Source organism: Haemorhous mexicanus, chromosome 1 (genome assembly GCF_027477595.1).
Source record: "Haemorhous mexicanus isolate bHaeMex1 chromosome 1, bHaeMex1.pri, whole genome shotgun sequence".
In the NCBI taxonomy this organism is placed as follows: Eukaryota; Metazoa; Chordata; class Aves; order Passeriformes; family Fringillidae; genus Haemorhous; species Haemorhous mexicanus.
In genome coordinates, this window is record NC_082341.1 from 3207537 (window position 1) to 3226771 (window position 19235).

The window sequence follows — 19235 nt, forward strand, 5'->3', positions numbered from 1 at the left end:
TTAATACAAAATTCACAGGTAGAACTCCATTTATTTTAATACAAAATTCACTGGTGCAACTCAATTTGTTTTAATACAAAATTTACTGGTGCAACTCCATTTATTTTAATCACTGCAGGATCTGCTCCTGCCATGCTTTGCACATGAAATAGAGGCTGCCTCATGTAATTTCCTTGTAAATCCTCACCTCATCCCTGGAAGTGTCCAAGGCCAGGTTGGACAGGGCTTGGAGCACCCTGGGAAAGTGAAAGGTGTCCCTGCCCATGGCAGGGGGTGGCACTGCTTGAGGTTTCCAACCCAAAACATTCTGGGATTCTGTCTCTATAAATGCCTTGCCATTTTCAGCTGGCACTGAGGAGGTGAAATTACATAGAAAAACCAAGTTTAACTCAGCTTTAAATTAAGTCTTGGGGCTTTGGATTTCATATGACTTTGGATTGAGCTCTTTCTGCAGAAATAATTCCCTAATAAGGGATACAGTGCTACATGCAGGTTCATCAGTGGCCCAACCTTTATTGCAGGTAGAAGAGGCACAAGAAAGAAATAGAAGTAGAAAGAAATAGAAATAAAAATAGAAATAATAGAAATAGTAGAAATATAAATAGATAGACTGATCCAAAAGCTTCTTCCTGATGTCTCCATTGCTGCACAGTTTTGATGGGAGCAGGAAAGTCTTATCTGGCTGAGGCAGGGGGTTGTGCCTGGGTCAGGCTGTACAGCCCAGCCCATCCATCTGGGAATGGCATTTCTGCTTTAGGAAGTGGTAACAAATCCACGAGCCCAGACACAAATCCAGGGTGTAATGGCTTCATAAATTGCCCAATGATAGCTGACATGAGGCAAGTATTGCAGGGCATGCTCTTGGGGCAATGATGGGTGCATAAAAATGTAATGGATTGTGACCTGAAGGAAAGCAGGTTAAGATAAATGGAATTAATTAGCCACTGGCAAGGCTTTAGAGTGCTCTTGCAAAATGTTTCTGGGCACCATGCGTGCAGAGCAGGAAGTTCACAGGGAAAATGTGGGTTTGGGACCTCTTCTTCCTGTGCCTGAGGCAGGCAGTGACCATGAATCCAGTTAAATTGATCGGCCTGTACTGTTAATAATACATTTTTACACTCAGAGTTGAAGCCTCTGAAAGGTTCATCATCAAGACATAAGATTACTGTTCCCATGAAGGTCTTTTATTTTTCATGAGTCCTGATAGGTCATAAATTGCTTTCACAGAGACTTTCAGACTGGAGTCCATCATGAGCCCCTTTGCTTCTGTCAAGATGGCCTTTTAAAAATTTCTTCAATCACATTTCTTCATTCATAGATATTGTTCTTAACATCCTAAATTTCTATGGCTCCCAGGAAAACCTGCAGAGCCACCCACTAGTGCAGCAATTTATTGTTGGAAATTCCCTGCTTGTCACAGCCTGTGATAGGGATGGAGGGAAGGAGTCAAAGGCACCCAATCGATTTAGGAGGAGTTTCCTCGTTTGAGGTTTTGAAGACAATTCACTTTGATTTTCAAACATAAACTTTGTGGGGCTTTTTTATAGCCCACCTGTTTGAACCTGGTCTACAGCAATTAAACTGAGGGAAGAAATTAAAGTGATGGCTTTTTGCCAGGCAGTCTGGCTTGTTTGTTTTTAATTTGCTTTTTTGCTGTCGTTACACAACAGGTTGGGTGTGCTAAGCCTAAGTTAGCATAAGTTAGTTTCTTTTTCTTTTTTCTTTTTTCTTTTTCTTTTTCTTTTTCTTTTTCTTTTTCTTTTTCTTTTTCTTTTTCTTTTTCTTTTTCTTTTTCTTTTTCTTTTTTCTTTTTCTTTTTCTTTCTTTTTTGGTTTCATTTTCGTTTTTGTTTTCTGTTTTTCTCTATTTTTCTTTCTCTTTTTCTTTCTCTTTTTCTTTCTCTTTTTTTTTTCTCTTTCTCTTTCTCTTTCTCTTTCTCTTTCTCTTTCTCTTTCTCTTTCTCTTTCTCTTTCTCTTTCTCATCTCTTGGGAACACATTTTAGTGGTGGCCTTGGCAGTGATGGATTTACAGTAGGACTCTAGGATAATAAAAGTCTTTTCCAAACCAAATGATTCTCTTAAAAGTTAAAAACAGAGAAAAATCCCCTGTGAAAATTGAAAACACGTATTTAGAAACTGAGTCCATCCTGACATCTCCGTGCCACATGCACAGAAATTAATGGGCCATGTTAAGCCATGGCCAGAGAAGTTAGATTGTAAAATTATTGGGAATTTGACACTTATATGAATTCCAGGGCTGTGATAGTGAGATGGGAATTAATCATGTTGTGTAAGCTTAGAAGCAGAGCAATTGTTTGGTTATTGGTTCATTATTACAGATTTGATGATGCTTTGGGTAAAGTGGATGTCTCAACAGAAGGGGTGGGGTGGTAACAGCTCAAAAGTGATGTATTCCTGAATTTAGTTATGATTATGAGTGTCTAAAGGAGAGCTATAGTTATGGACATGTAGGGTTGGGCCAGTCCCTGTGCTGGAAATTCTTAATTTCAGCATCTCCAAAGCAGGCAATACCTGCCCAGTGCTGTCCCATCTTCCAGCTCATGAGTGGGATCTATGAAAAGCTTTTAAATAAGGTCAAGGAATCCTCTTGGAGCAGGCTGGGGAGCAGATCAGCTCTTGCTGTATGCAAAAGCAGCACCAGTCAGTCAGCAGCCCTGCCACAGGTCATTTCTTCTGGGCAACATAAAACAAAAGTGCTGGATAAATCTGTCCCTGGGAAAATGAGGTTTTATCAGTTTTCTATGGAAGACACTGCAGGAATCTCAGTGTGAATCTCTTCCTGCTGCAGTGCTGATGGTAGCCCAGGTAACAGCACCAAAGTTCCTTAAAGGAGGATTGTGAGGTCTCAAGGTTTCATGATTGATGGATTGAGGCAAATCTGAGCCCACATTTTTTGCTGGATGCACTGTCCTAACTCCATAAATAATGCCAGGAGCTGCATCACTGACCAGGAGAGCATGGGATGTCTTCAATATATCTTTATTCTGACTTAAAGAAGCCTTGGTGCCCTGCCCCAAACCTTCCACACGGCAGGAAACCGCAGAGTTTATGGGTACAAGGGAGGAACATGGGGTCTGCACAGGGGTTGTGTCCACACACAGGACAGGCCATGGAGGGCCTTTAAAAGGTCCCTTCCAACTCAAACTACTCCATGGTTCTGTACAGGGGAGGGACAGGTGATGGGGGATTCTTGTGACTGGGGCAGCGAGATTCCAGAGTTCCCAGTCCAGCTGTGGCAGGTGGGATATCAATCACTCAAGTGCTCCTTTGTAGCTCTTTGGTCTAAATCCTTCCTGAACCCAAATCCTAAACCTGAACAAACCATATCCCTGCTAAAGAAGGCAAGGGAGGCTTGTGCTGGCATTTCTGTGGAGTTGATTGCCTTTTTTTATAGAGTCTTGTTGCATTCACAAGAGGCTGATCATGGATGCATGTTGGGTGTGTGATTACCTCAAAAACCCAGAACAATTCCTGTCCAACTAAGCTGCTCTTATTGAGGTTGAGAAATTCATGAGCTGGTCCAGACTGACAAATTTCAGGAGCTAGGGATGAGTTACTGCCTCTGAGGAGAGTGATAAATGTATATTTAGTGCAGATTCAGCTCTGAGCTAAGTACTGCCTCCAGCACCTGTATTTTTATAGATGGGTCATAAAACTGATGTAGTGACCAGCTGACCCACCTAAAAATGAAAATAAAGATGTTTTTCTCAGGGCCAACATTACCCAAAAGTAAAATGTGCTACTGGGCACAAGGAAAAAGCCTGGCAGGGTTGTTTCTCAGCCTTCTTGTCCCCATCCTTGTGTCCCTTCTCTTTGGTTCTTCCTCTTGGAAGCCCTTGAGCAGGTCTAAGGCCCCACCCTCAAGCAAACTTTTACAATAATCAAAATTAAATTTTCTTATTGACTGTGAGGAATTGGCAGAGGAGCACAAATGTGCTGGGGCCCAAGAGTTTCTCAGGAGGGGTCAAGAGCCCAATGCCTTGTTGGCTGGAGGCAGATTCTTTCCCAGAGTTCAGCCATTGGAAACACATGTGGAAAGGGAGGGATTTTCATGGGAAAAGCAAATGGCCCATCCCTGATGCAGCTCTAAAGAGAGGAACAAGAGGGGAGTCACAAAACCAAGGGAAAAACCATCTGACTGCCACATCTGCTGTGGACATGAGCAGAGCAAGATCCCTGAGGAAAAACAAGGAAATAATCTGTAAATGAGCCTGTGGAAGAAGAGAGAGTAGCAAAAGCACTGATGTAATTCAGCTTTTTTCTCTTGAAAATATCTGTTCTAAAAATAGCTCATGGTAGTCTTTCAACAGTGACACATGGTGAGCTCTGCTCTTTATGGAAATAAATAAATTCTAGAGATGTAATGGCTCATCTCTGCCCTGTGCCTGTCATCCAAAGGGTAAGATATCTTACATAAAGGAGGATTTTATTCCCCAGCATTAAACCAGCCTCTCTGAGGCTGAATTTAATCAGTCAGGAAGGTGGAGACCTGTTACCAAGTGCTGCATGGAATAAGGTCTCCCAAAAGCCAGGAAGGGCTGTTTTCCAAATGTGCCACTGTCAAACAGGGCCAACTGGATCATCAACAATCAAACTGCTCCTCTCATAGAAATATTTGCTTTAAACTTAACCACTTTAGGCAACAGCAGCAAGCCCAGGGAGTAAAAAAATGTTATTATTTAATTTTATGGGGAGGACAGTGCATCCAGCTCTGTTCCAGTGCCACAGGGGATACCTGGCTGCAAGACATTACTGCCATGCACTCAAAATGCTGCACAAAAAGGTCTTTTCTCCAGGTAAAACCAAAAATTCCAAGAGTGGTAGGAAATGATCAAATAAGCAAACATCCCTCAGCAAGGAGCAAAGAATTGATCTGCTGCAGAGAAGAAATCACCAAAATCCAGCTGCTGCCCATGTGCATGGAGAAATAAAACCATAAAATAAATAAATTAATTAAAATTATAGAATTATTAAGGTTGGAAAGACCTCAGAGCTTATCAGATCCAACTGCTAACCGTGATCCACCTCAGCTTTGTGACAAGCCACCACCCCTTTAAGGGAAGATTTAGGGTCACAGAGTGCCACAAAACTGATGTTTGCCAGTGCTGGGAGAAGAGGGGATGGATTTGGATCTGCAATTTCTGCTGCCACAGCTTCAGTTCAGCACAGCTTTCTCTCTGTACAGCAATAACTCTGCAAAGTCAGGCTGGAAATCCCTTCCTGAGGGATTTCCTTTCCTTTTCTGCTGGGCAGAAACCACGTGCACTGTTTGTGAGCAGCCTTCCCTTGTCCTGTGGAGCCTTGCAGCCCCTTGTGCTGTGCTCCAGCCTCCTGCCTCTGCCAGGAGTTCAGTGCAACCATCCAGAAGTGATCCCCTGGTGCACATTCCCCAAAGGAAATCCTTGTTTTACAGGCAGGTGGTTGACATGCATCAGATCTGCCCCCTCAAACCTCATGTCTCACCTGGGAGCAGCAGAATTAGGGCCAAACACCCACGGAGTGAAACCTTGAAGCAATTCACTCACACACAGATCCCTGCTGGCTGCAGACACACCAAACAGGCACTCAGGCTTTGGGGGAGAGGAAGGAGGGGTGGCAGTGTCACACAGCCACGTGCACACAAAGTCAGAGAGAAACCAAAGGGGTGGTGATGTATTTGCCAAGATCCCCAACGGAGGCAGGAATGTTGAATCTGACTCCATGTTCTCAGGAGGCTAATTTATTATTTTATGATACTATATTATATTATATTATGCAATACTAAACTATACTAAAGAATACAGAAAGGATACAGACAGAAGGCTAAAAAGGTAATAATGAAAACTCCTGACTCTTTCCAGAGTCCTGACACAGCTTGGCCCTGATTGGCCAAAGAGTGAAAACAACTCCCAGCAGAATGCAATGAAACAATCACCTGTGGGTAAACAATCTCCAAACACATTCCACAGAGCACAACACAGGAGAAGCAAATGAGATCAGAATTGTTTTCCTTTTTCTCTGAGGCTTCTCAGCTTCCCAGGAGGAAAATCCTGGGTGAAGGGATTTTTCAGAGAATGTGAAGGCCACAGTAATGCCTTTGAGATGAGTCTGCTGCACCCTCAGGTTTGCCAGCCCAGCTCTGTGCCACCTTCCCTCCTTCAGTCCCTGAAGTCACACACAGAATACTCTGAGTTGGAAGGGAGTTCACCTCCTGCTCTGCCTCCACCTTCCCCCATCAGCAAGTCTGTGTCTGTGCTGTGCCTCACAGGAGGGAGCTGATGTGCACAGAAGTTGGTTATCAGGAGCCCAGCAGGGTTCCCAGGGTCACACACTCATGGGTTTAGGGGTGAGCGTGGGGACAGTCCCCCCCAAAACATGTGGCATTGAAAAAACTCTTTCCACTCTTCTTTTAACCAGTGTTTCATAGCAACTGCTTTCAGCAGGAGAGGAGTAGAGGGGAAAATGGGGTCTTGTCACTGGTGCTCTAAATTAAAAGGGTTGCTCTCAATTAAACATTCTACATGTGCAGGACATCAGGGAAGTGCCACCAAGCAGGGAGTGAGAGCAAAACTTGTCCCAGAAAATGCAGGGAAGACCCACTGAAAGCAGCAGGGCAATTGCTGACAACACCTCGAGGATGTGTAATCATGCAGTGGGTGCCAAGTGTCAGAAATTTCCCTTAAGTGTCAGAAATTTCCATTTGTATTTATTTCTTTGCTAAGGGAACTGTTCCCATTACCTGAGCTGCAGTGAAATCTCCACACAGCAAGTTACTGTGTTTAATTATTCATTTCCTGAAGGTAAACAATTCACCTTCCCTTTTCAAATCTCTCCCCTTCCAGAGCAATGAAAGCTGTGCATACTTTTGTGTTCTTGCCCTGCTTCTCCTGCCTATCCTTCATTGAAAAATACATTTCCCAGTGCTTCTTTTCCTAAAGAGGAGCAACTTCTTGTAGACTTTTCACCATAGAATTCATTCCATAAGGAATCAGGTGCTGCACAAAACGATCCCAAAGATACACCCAGAGCAAGGGTCACTGGTGATTTGGTGGAAATTTCTTTCCTGTGGGAATGTGGTGCAGTTCCTAACACAGGGCACCACCATGTGGATTTTGTTTGTTTTGTTTGTTTTTTGTTTTTTGTTGATAAGGTGGGGATTAAATGTGTGAGATGGTATTTCTTGTTTTGACTCAGTTGTTTTTTAGTTCTTATTTACATTACAGTGTCATAAAGTGTGAGTTTTATAATACTTTCTATTAAGTTAAAATTGAGCTGTATCTCTTTATAAGTTTTTTAAAGGATACATATTCTAATTAAGAAATGGCACAAGTTATTTTTACTTTTAACTTAATAACTAACTACTCGTGGTCTGTAATGCAGTTTTTTTTTTATCTAATGCTTTTTTTTTTATCTACTCAAACTCATGAAGAAGAAGGTGAAGAAGAAGGACTAACTTCTGCTTTAAAACCCCCATCTTGCTTTATATAAATACTATATTCCAAACCCTTAAACTCTGAGTTTCCCACCCTGTGATATCACACACTTCCATTCAAATTACACACCCACAATCCCAGTTCTGTCATTCCATTCTGGAAGCTTCTCCATGGCCTCAGGTCAATGCAGTGTTCTCCTGGGGGTCAGTGCCTGGCAGCACAGAAATCTGGAATTCTCAGTAACCAGGGCTCCAACAGTTCACCACTGCTCATTTCTCCTCTTCCAGGTGGGCTGCAAGGCCATGATGGTTTTCTTCCAGTACTGTGTCATGGCCAACTTCTTCTGGCTGCTGGTGGAGGGGTTGTACCTTCACACCCTGCTGGTCATCTCCTTCTTCTCGGAGAGGAAATACTTCTGGTGGTACATCCTGATTGGCTGGGGTATGCATCTCCTCCAGGAGGGGGTCCTGACTGGTGGTTTTAGCAGGAATTTAGCACAGGTACCTGGGCACTCAAGTGGGGCAGAGATGTTGTCCTGGTTTAGGGCAAATTTGGGAGAAAACCTCCAAAGGGGCCACTCCAGAAAGCAAGCCCACACAGCCCCTCCCCCCAGCTGGTTTGGGAAGGATTCCTCAGAGAGAAGAGGAAAGAACCTGTTTATTTAACAGGCACAGCACCCCCAGCACACAAAATGAACAATACCGGGTGACACACTGCTCTGACAAAGATGACAAGTTCAGAAAGTCTCTCCTGGGGTGGTCACTCTGTTATCAGTCCCTCCAGCACTGGGGATGGCTGCTGCAGCCACAAGGTGCAAACTCTCGGTGTTCCCAGGTCCCAGTGAGGAGCAGGCTCCAGTGGTTCCAAGAAAGGGAAAGAAAAACAGTCCAGGGAGAAATTCGGACTGCTTGGCTTAACTAATAAGCAGAAGCAAAAAGCAAGAGCAAAGCAGAAGCAAGAGCAAGAGCAAAGTGAAAAGCCAAGCAAAAAGTAAAAGCTGCACCATGTGCTGCCCCATCTGTGTCCCACCACCTGTGGGGGAGCGGCTGATAACGAAACCAAAACAAAACTTTCACTCTTCAGAGCCCATCTTGAAGGCACAGAACGTAATATCCAGCATAAACAGAACACACAAATGGGGATACAAGCATCATAACGTCACCCTAGAACAGATGGTGTAGACAGCATCCAGCCCCCCTATGTCCCAAGAAGGATTTGGGGTGGTTGGTGGATGAGAGGCTGGACATGAGTTCAAAACGTGCCCAAAAACCCAACTGTGTCCTGGGCTGCATCAAAAGAAACGTGACCAGCAGGCTGAGGGAGGTGATTCTGTCCCTCTGCTCTCCTCATCTCAGATCCCACCTGCAGAGATGCAGCCAGCCATGGGGTCCCCAAAATAAAAAGGTTCTGGAGCAGCTGGAGCAACTCCAGAGGAGGTCACAGAGCTGCTCCAGGGCTGGAGCCCCTCTGCTCTGGAGCCAGGCTGGGAGAGCTGGGAATGCTCACCTGGAGAAGGGAAAGATCCAGGGAAAGCTCAGAGCCCCTTGCAGGGCCTAAAGAGGTTCCAGGAGAGCTGGAGAGGGACTGGGGACAAGGGATGGAGGGACAGGACCCAGGGAATGGCTTCAAACTGACAGAGAGTAGATTTAGATTGGATATTGGGAAGGAATTCCAAATTTGATATCATGGATTGACCTTGTAAGGATGGATCCCAGCAAAGCAGAACTCCTGGACTGAACCAGCACTGAATCCAGGCCAGCCAGCTGCCCTGAGGTCCTATCACCTGTGTGCTAATGCTGATAACCTTCTGCTCACTGCATTGGTGATTACACCAGCCTTAATGAAAATCCTGTCTCAAACACATAAAATAAAATTATAGTAAAATCATGTCATGAAAATAAAATTTAAAAAATAAATATTTTTTTTAATTTAAAAAATAAATATTTTTTTAAATAAAATAAAATAAAATAAAAATAAAATAAAATAAAGCAAAACAAAATAAAATTAGAAAAATGGTAAGGAAAAGAGAATTAAGCTCTTCACAAAAGAACTCACAACTGAATTGGTGACTTATGCAAATTAATCCTACCAGATCAACTTCTTTTATTTTTCCAAAAAGGAAACAGAGATAATTTTTTCCCTTTCATGCCATTTAGTTGAAGATTTATATTTAAGTAAGCAAATAACTTTCTGCTGCCTGCTCTCCATAGCTGAAAGTGAGAAATAATAAGAGCAGGGAAGAATCTTGAGAAGAAAAGGTAAAATAAAGTTGTGCCATGTCCAGGGATATGCCAGGACTCAGGATTTGCTCAATTATCCATGGAGTAACTTCCACTGAAAGTGGCAGGAGCTATGCTCTGCTTCACACTGCAAAGCAGAGATGATTCTCCATGCTCTGGGAGAAGGAGGGATGATGGGAGCAGGTCTTGTTTCTGTTCCTTAGGTCAGACCTTTGTTAAACTCACCTTGTTCTCCAGATATTCTTCATTTCAGCATGGAGAGCTGGCAGGTTTTAAAGAAAAATGCATGAAGGTAATGATTTAAAGCAAAGGAAATTTCTTGCACTTCTAATGTGTCCTGAGGTTGCTTGGGTGAAGAATGGGCAATTCCAGAACATGGCAAGTGCTTGAGGGAACTTTTGGCCTTTCAGTCATCCATCATTTGCAAGAGCATCAGGCATGGATCTGGAATGGATTACGCATGAATTAATAATTTGGATGCACTAATTACAGTTTTTACTTGTTTTAGTACCATTGCACTTGGAAATCACTGGTAATAAAGTGTACACAAGCTGTGAGTAACACAGAGCAAAGGGATGTGTCCTCCTATGAGTATTTCCAACCTCAATCCAGTCAAAGATAAGAGAGAGAAAAAAGCCAGCACAAGGATGGGACAAGACCACCCAAACGTGGCAGATCATGGAGTGAGGAGCAGAGGCAGCCTCACCTGGCAACTACACACAGCTGAGTGTGAACTTGGCACTCCAGGCTCCCTTAAAGGGCAAAAGAGCCCAGGCATATTTCATTGTTATTGTTCTGAATCAAAGATTTAACGTAGCTGGATGACCTCTGCATGAGAAACACACAATTCTGCCCCTTGATGCTCAGGAGAGCCTGTGGTGACCTCCTTAGGTACAGGTGTCTGCTCTGTAGGTGGCTCAAGTGACTCCTGTTCCTTGCATTTCACACCTGGAAGGTTTTTCCAGGCACTGCAACAGGAATTTCAGTGTGCTGGGAGCAGTTCCAGAGAGCTGATCTTGCATGGCCACAGGGAGGCAAAGGCAATACTGCCAGTTTGGCATGTGAGGGTTGAAAATGTGAAGTATTTTCCCACCCCTGAGGGAAGGCATCCCCTCAGTCACTCAGGAGAGGAGGAGAGCAAGGTAGAACAGCCCTGAGAAATGAGGCAGATTTTAAATTATCTGGTAATGAAATCAGGTAACCATTTGATCATGATTTCTGACAGCAACACCATCTCTTCTCTCCTCAGGTGCCCCCTCCGTGTTCATCACTGCCTGGACAATTGTCAGGATTTACTTTTTTGATGTTGGGTAAGCCTGTGCACTCAGTTATATTTTCTTTATAAGGAGATGATATCAGTTCTATTTTCCTCTATAAATCCTTTATATGGCCAAGGAAAGCTCTGCAGCCTTATCAACCCAAAACCCAGCAGCAATGGCACCTCTCCCCTGCCACCAGGAACCAGGAAACAATCCAAGGTCTCCCTGAAAAGTCATTTTAGGCCAATCACTCCCCCTCTTTACTTCCCAGTGCCTCGGTCAGGATATTGGCAGGGAATTTGTGAGCAGACCTTGGTGGCTGCATTTGTCCCCGTGCTCAGAGCAGAGCTTTCCACCCCGCAGAATTGACCCTAAACATGCAGCAGGGAAATTATAAACACACCCAATTCTCTCCCTCAGGAAAAGGCTAAATATTCTTTTTTTTTTCTTTTTTTCTCAAGCAGATTTTAGGATCTAATTCTTCATCCCTTTTAACTTTGCAGCAGCCTTTGATATTTTGTATAAGAAGCAGATAGAATGCAGCTAAGAAAATGAGGCAGACACCAGAGTTATCCAAGGATATGAGCAAGCAAAGAGGATTTGATCCTGAAATCCTCATTCTGGCTTTTATTCCAGCGGTCAGACTGCAGTAATTGGAAAGGGTTTTATAGGAAAACACCCCAGAGAGATGCAGAATCAAGTGCTTATTCTGTCCTCAGTGTGCATTCCCTCACTTCTTGCATTTGCATCCTGGAATTAAATCCATTTTCTCCCATGCATTCTTCCCCTCCAAATGTGTCCTGATTTGCCCCTTTTTCACTACAAGAAGCAGCTCAGATTTCTCACTGCATTTTTGATTTATAGTCATGCCAGCACATTTCCTGAGGGCTACTCACTTCCTTTATGGTTTCACTCTATCTGCATAAAGCTGACCTTATTTACTTTGTTAATAAATAGCCTCTACAATGACACAGAGACAGGAGCATTTAACCATTCTGGATACCAGTTTTTCTTACTATATATTCCCATTCAGCTCCAAAAATTCTTAATAAAAATACAGAATTCTTTGCATTTTCTGGGCTTTAAAGCCCCACATTTTTGTGCTGAGTAAAACAGAGAATGAATTTACAGAATATATTAATACTCAACACAGATTTTTTTTTTTCCCATTACCTGCAGAGAAAAATTACAGGAAATTAATCCAGATGAAATAAACCCTAATTAGGTAAGATTGGTTAAACAACACTAAGACTTTATTTAAGCATTCTAACTCCAAGTGAAAGTGGCCTTCATTCAGACTGTCTCAATTTATTTCAAAAATGAAGTGCACTAGACAAAATTAGGGCCACTTTAATTCTAAATGAAAGGGCAGCACACACCTAACTGGAAGCATCTGTATGTGAGAAATTGGCTTCATCTCCCTGTAGAGTTAGGGCAGATTTTGTCAGTGTAGTCCACAGAGTGCAATTTTTATCATCCTAAAGTTGATGCTTAAAATAGGTCTCAGGAACTGTGCCCTAAAAGTGCCTCTCTTCATCTCCTACTGCCTTCCCTGCCAATGTTTGGAATTAGAGGAGCTGAATCTGGGTGAAATTGTCTGCAGTAGGCTCCACTAATCTATTCTTACATGAAAGCAGCCCATTTTCCACGAATGCTTTCCTAAAAATGCACCTTCTGTCACCTGACTGTGCAGATAAAGGAGTCCCAAGCAATATCAGTCATTTCCACATCAGTCCTTTCCTGTCATTTCCTCGTTGGCCTTAAAGTGCAGTCCCGGGTGAGGGGTGGTGTGTGCAGACAGCTCTGGCTTCAGGATGAAATAAATCCCACCCTGGACCTTTTTAACTTTTCTAACTCCATCCATAGCTCAGGTGCAGCTTGGATTTATGGGACTGACCCCACCACTGGCTGGTATTTTTTTCAGAAAGATGTGATTTTTTTATTTTTTTTCTGTTGGTGTCAATTGCTCTGTACTTATCAAACCCCCTCCATCCAGGGTGGTGGAGAGCACTGGAGCCCTGATGAATCTGTTCATAAATTTTGATCAATTTTCATGGTTTCAGTAGAATTTCTCTGCAGCAGAGCTCAGTGTAGGAGAAATTTAGAAAAATCACCATCCTCCCCCACCTTCACCCTGCCTAAAATTCCATGGCCAAGGGGAAAAATCCTGGCATTACCTCTGGGATATTTGGTACCTACCAGTGCTCACAGCCATTGCAAAGCAAGTTTTGGCCATTCCCAGTCCACACATGTGATGTTTAGTCCTCTTCACACAACCCAGCCTAGCAAAACTTCACTTTTAGGGAAAACTGAGAAGGTGACAGACCTCCTTGCTTGCTGTGCTTGATGTTTTAAGTCTGGCTTTGTTTCTTTTTAGGTGCTGGGAGGAAATAGTGGAATCCCCATTCTGGTGGATCATTAAAACTCCTATTTTGGTGTCTATTTTGGTAAAGTATCAGCACGTTCTGCTGGCTGCAAAGCCATCTTTAGTCCTAACTGGGGAGGGGTGAAGGGGTGTTGAGAAGTGTCCTGTAAATGCCCGTGGAAAATGCACTGCCAGGTAAATCCCACTGTACACTGAACAATTGCTTTAAGATGAGGAAATACCTCCTCCAGATAAACACCCTCACCTGCAGCACTGACCACAGGAGGAATTTCAGTGACCAGGCCACCAGGGTGGAGCTGACTTGATGTAGCTTTGACCACCTCCATCTCCTTGGTGAGGTGGCCATGGGAGGTGGAGGAATGTGGCTGGACATCCAGGAAAGGCTCATTTTGCCCCAGGAATCAGAGAATTCCATCAGATGACCCCTGCTAGGAGTGGTTTTGTTTCACTGAGCTGACCAGGATGACTTCAGTTGTAGATGTCAACACTACAAATTAACATGAGTCCTACCATGAATTTCCACTTAGATAAAAAGGGAGTAGATGAAGTCCCTCAGGAACTTGCCTCTTGCATGCAGTACAGAGTTGCATTCTAGCTGTGTATTTTTGGAGTGAGTTCTAGAGGAGTTTGGCTAATTTCCAGAAAAATCAACAGAAGTGTTTTATTTTAATTTATTTTATTTTAATTCTCTGGATATCATCAGTCCTAACCATAGAAACCAGGACACTTCTCAGGAACTCTGGGTTCTTCCATCCTTGTTGAACATTGCTCTGTTGGGCATGGATCCAAGCCTTAAAATCAAATGAACTGGAGTTAAACTTAGTTTTGAGTTTTCTTAAATGAAGTCAAGGATGTGGGAAGGGAAAAAAAACAAATACAACAGAAATAAAATCAAATATATCTCTTTTAAACAGAAATCTTTCCTTAGACATTCTTCTTATTCCATGTACATTATGACTTTTACAAGAAGACTATTTTTTTTTTTCTGTGGCATTTATCATGCAGGGGTTCCAGGCTGAAAGTTTAATAATGACATCTTTCTCTGTTTACCTCATTGGAAAGAAATATAGTACTTAGATGACACATTTCCAAATATTTATATCATCCTGGAAAGCTACAGATAGCATTTTCCCTTTCCTGAGATAAGCTTTCAGTCAAAAAGTACACCTTTTTATTCTCCTCAGATCAATGGGTCTGTATTTTCTTTTGGCCAATAAATCTTTTCCTCATTGCCAAACAGAATTTACCCAGCAGTTCCTGATTTTCCCTCAGCAGAGGTCCTATAAATCTCTCCTAAAGGAAGGGTATGATAGCCACTGGCTGATGAACAGCAGGTTTCTCCAGGGGGTAATGCAGCATTTCCTCCAAATTCATGGGAACACAGCTGATATCTCAGTGGAAGGAAGAAATAGATATACAAGATCTATGTAAGACCTTTAAGGTACATGAGATATATCTTGTGTACAAGGAAGAAATACAGAGACAAGATCTATAAGATCTTTAAGATACATGAGATATATCTTGTGTACAAGGTGTTGAGCACTGGGAACACATTGATTACCTTTGATTATATTCTAGGGATAAAAAATAATTTAAACACCTTCTCCAGTATCCTTATTCCTGTATTTTCTGCCATGGAATTTCAAGGTTTTACCATGCTCATACATTACACTCCACTCTGTGTTTGCTCTTGACCTCTCCAAGCCAACACAGTCAGAATTTAATTGCTCCCTTCTGGCCTTCCTTGCAGCAGCTTGTGTGTTATCAATGATCACTAGTGTAGTTGATCTAGATAATGCTGGTTGGGACTAATAAATTTCACTTCCCACCAAGTCAGACACACAAACTATTTTTTAAGGAAATAAATACAAATATAAACTATGATAAATTACTCAGGATAGGTAAGAAGTGAATAAGCAATGTACCATAACCAAGAAATGCAATGGATATCCAATCACTCATAGGCTTTGAAGAAAGGGTGTCTATTTGAGAGATGGGCTTCAGTCTGTTTTATTCATCTATTGTTGTGATAAGTGTAGGAATTGCTGGAAGATATCTTATAATCTATTTTTGCAGGGAATCATATTGGCTGGTTTAACACAATCCCTTCCAGCTGCTGAGCCTCTGAAAACTAGAATCATTTGCACATTCACTGACCATGAAAGGATAAAGAATGTGGTTTTGTGCCAAACTAAAACTGAACTAATCCCCAGAAATCTGTCATTGCTTTTCTGTTGTCTGTGTTGCATGAGTAACAGGATGACTCAACAGACAGAACCTTGAAAGAAGCAGATTTGCATTCAGTTCATGCCATCAAGACATTCCCATTCCTAGCTCTACACCTTTGCTATTAAATAGGGTTCACATTGCTTGGGTACATTGGTAGAGCACTGTGAGATTTTGGGGTGGAAAGAACCGCCTAAAATCTGGGTATCAGCCAGGCTGCTCTGGTCTAACATCCCAGGAGGGAACAGTCCCCACTGCCCTGGTGAGGTCTATCCCTCGCTGCACAGACAGGACATGGCCAATATGATGCCTTGGAGTGGCTGCCTGAAACAGAGGCTAGACAAGATTAAGAGAATCAAAGTGTGTATTTATTAAAGGCCTCACCTTGGGCAGTCAGAAACCTCCAAGAGGGGCTACACCCAGGATGGATGATGGTCATGAGTTTTTCATATAGTTATAAGTTTGGTCCATTTAGAGACCAGAGGTTATGCCTTAAACAGCTAGAACAGAGGCTAGACAGAGTTAAGGGGAATAAAGAGGATATTTACTGAAAAGCCTTCAAAGGCCACACCCTGGCAGTACTGGAGCCACAGTCATGGCTCTGCCCGGATGCTTCCAAGATGGAAACAAAAGAGGGCTTGATCATAAGATCTCACATTTTCATAAGTTCTGGTCCATTTGCATCTTGGAGTTAATTGTCCAACCACAGCTCTAGCCCATGCAGTCCTATCCTGCTTGTTTTTCTCTCTTCAGCCCATGGTGTTTGTGCTCTTGGGCTGAGATTTGGATCGTTTGTCCTTGGTCCCCAGCTAGAGAGGGAATTGTTTTGTCTCCCTACTCTGTGAAGAGAGCTCAGCATCCCCTGATATGAAACCCAGACCCACACACTAAAGCAGCACAGAATCTGAAAAAAATTAAAAAGATAAAACCCGAGGCATCAAATCCTCCAATTACAGCTTCAGGTAATGAAGTCATATAGCCCCAGTTTGCTCATTTTTGTTTATACTTTTCAGGGCCTGAGACAGTCAGGTGTCCCTGAGTTTCAGGTCCAGAGAGGAATTGTTTTGTCTGAATAAAACGGGAGAACAGCAGCTGAGTTGTAGAGCTATACCCTAAAGCAGTACAGGATCTGAAAAACATAAAACCTAAATCCTACGGCATCAAATAGGATTGAGCAGAGGCCCGCTGGAGTGGATCCTGCCTCGTGCTTTGGTTTGGTGTCCCTGGCTCACCACACCCAGCAGCTGGCCCCATGCCACCGCCTCGCGAGCCGCCGGGCGCCGCGGCTCCTCCCGCGCGCGCAGCAGGACGTCGTGCGGAGCTGTGCTCTATGGGCTTGACATCATCATACTTGGGATGTATGACACGAAGTCCCAAGCAGGCTGATGTCAGGCCCAAGATGCCATCCTGTGTCGGTTTTCCATGTGCTCCCCGCCCCTGAGAGGGGCTCTCTGCTCATGGCTTGTTAAACGGCAGCTCCTTCCATGGCAAAAACCATTCCAGTGAGAGGAACTCCCCTCTAGTGATGGGCTCTTTTTCCTGGAGGAAAATGCTGATGTTTTACCCCCTCTCTTCCCATCTCCACAGGTGAACTTCATCCTCTTCATCTGCATCATCCGTATCTTAGTCCAGAAGCTGCATTCCCCAGATGTTGGGCACAATGAAACCAGCCAATATTCGTAAGTCCCAAACTTTTCCAAGCCTATCCTAAAAGTGTTTTTTGGGAAACCTGCCTGGCTGCTTGATAGTTCTTTATGGCATCTTGTTTCATGATGGCGTCTGTCTGCACTGATCAAAATCAATTAATTTTAATTGCTTAAAGCAGATTAGAAATCAGGAAATGAAGCATTTCCTAAAAGAGCTGGGCAGCTTTTATGTCAGTTTGTGGCAGGTGAGAGGGATTACTCCTGGGATTAATGATGAAGAAATGAGAGTAATAATAATGATCATGAAGCCAAATATAATTTTTCTTTGAATATTTAATATTTATTGGATTCTGAAGGCAGAAGGACCCTGATTGAAAACAAAAAATTGCTCTCCACGGTACAGAGCCTTTTTTTCCTGGCCCTCAGTTTTAAAGAAGGAAAGATCTAGAAAATTACCATTCAGTAGGATCTGTGACAAATTTTTCTTATCCTAAAAGAGATCTCTAAACAAGATTGGATTAACTCAATACATTTCTCTTCTCTGTTGAGAAGGATCATTGCCTTAGAAGTTTTACTTGACTTAATACTTTTATTCCAGGGATATGAGGTTGACCTTAATGGGGCTTTATATAATGAACAACATGCAAGAGAGATCAACATCTCTCAGTGGCCAAGGCTGGTCTCAGCTGCAGTATTTTAAGAGTGAAAGAAATGTCTATCATCGATTTATTCTGGCTTCAATGCAAAGAAAATAAAAGTCCAGACTAGGTTATTTTTGTCTCTTCCCACTGTTCTGGCTCTGCTTTTCAGCTATCCTGGATATTTATTAAATGTTTCCTAGGAAAGAATTAAATGAAGAGAGTCCAGTAAATCTTTGTCTTCTGAGGGAGCTGTGCTTTTGGGTACCCTGAAAAATCTCAGTTCATCTTCCTGCAGGCTGAAAAAAAGTAACAATATGTTCCTTAAATCCTGCCCAGCCACAGCACTGAGACTTTCTCTCTGATGATGGTGAATTATTCATTTCATCTGCCACGAGAGATTCTCAGATTTATGAAAGGAAATGCCAGTTTTTGCCTTAATTTTCCTGGCAGCAGCTAAAGCCAATTACCTATTTTTCTGTCATCACAACACACCTACATTACCAGGCCCTGTGCTTTCTGCCACCTGCCTTTCTGGATTTCCAATTGGGAATTTTATCTTTGCACCCCAGGTTTGCAGCAGGTGCATAGATTAAATCAGCATATTTAAATAAATTCTAGTACTGAGCAGTGTCCTGGCACTGCTGGCTCCTGTTCACCACAGCAAAAGTGCTGCCAGTGTGCACCTGATGAGTTATGCCCAGATTATCTGAGAGGTCATGCTGGGCTCTGGGTTCAGGATACATTTTCCAGTGAGGTGGAGCTGCCAGGAAAGCTCTTTTTACCTTGTAAACAAATGTAGGGCATGTTGGCAAAACACAGAGCTCCCCTCACTGACCTGCTCAACAGGGGGTTCTGCTGAAGGACAACTGATCCTCACTTTCACAGATCCTCACCTTCCTTCACCACCTGGAAAGATGGCTCAGTTCCATTAGGGAATTAATCAGTTGCTCACTTCACAAAATCATAGAATCCTACAACATTTTGGGTTGGGAGGGACCTTAAAGCTTATCCAGTTCCAACCCCCTGCCATGGGTAGGGACACCTTCCTCTACCCCAGGTTTCTCAGAGCTCTTTCCAACCTGGCCCTAAAATTTTAGGTTTCTGAGTCACATGAGGTGCTTTAGGACTCTTCCAATACTTGCATGGACCTGTCACCCAGGACACAGAACCTATGGGACACTTGTCCCCTTGTACAGTGGCACCTGGCCACCAGCCCCCTCTGGAAAACTCTGTTGGCTGAATGCACTGCAGTAGGTACAAGACACCACACTTTCCTTTGGAAACAAATATTAATTGTGTGAAACTGAAGGCTGGACCCCACCAAGGCGAGTTCTCAACATAGTCCTAAGATTTTTACTTCTAGACAGAAGTCTGTGGAGACTTCTGAGGTTTGACTGCAGGACC

The 19235-nt window shown here is 43.1% G+C and overlaps 1 protein-coding gene across 2 annotated transcripts in view; it reads left to right on the plus strand.

Moving 5' to 3' along the window:
* Nucleotides 1–19235, plus strand: part of VIPR1 (vasoactive intestinal peptide receptor 1) — a 118366-nt gene that overhangs the window by 86557 nt on the left and 12574 nt on the right. For both annotated transcript variants that reach the window (XM_059838620.1, XM_059838628.1), the window contains exons 7-10: nucleotides 7721–7874; nucleotides 10923–10983; nucleotides 13310–13379; nucleotides 17132–17223. In XM_059838620.1, the coding sequence (XP_059694603.1) occupies nucleotides 7721–7874; nucleotides 10923–10983; nucleotides 13310–13379; nucleotides 17132–17223 (377 nt within the window). The remainder of the gene's footprint in view (nucleotides 1–7720; nucleotides 7875–10922; nucleotides 10984–13309; nucleotides 13380–17131; nucleotides 17224–19235) is intronic.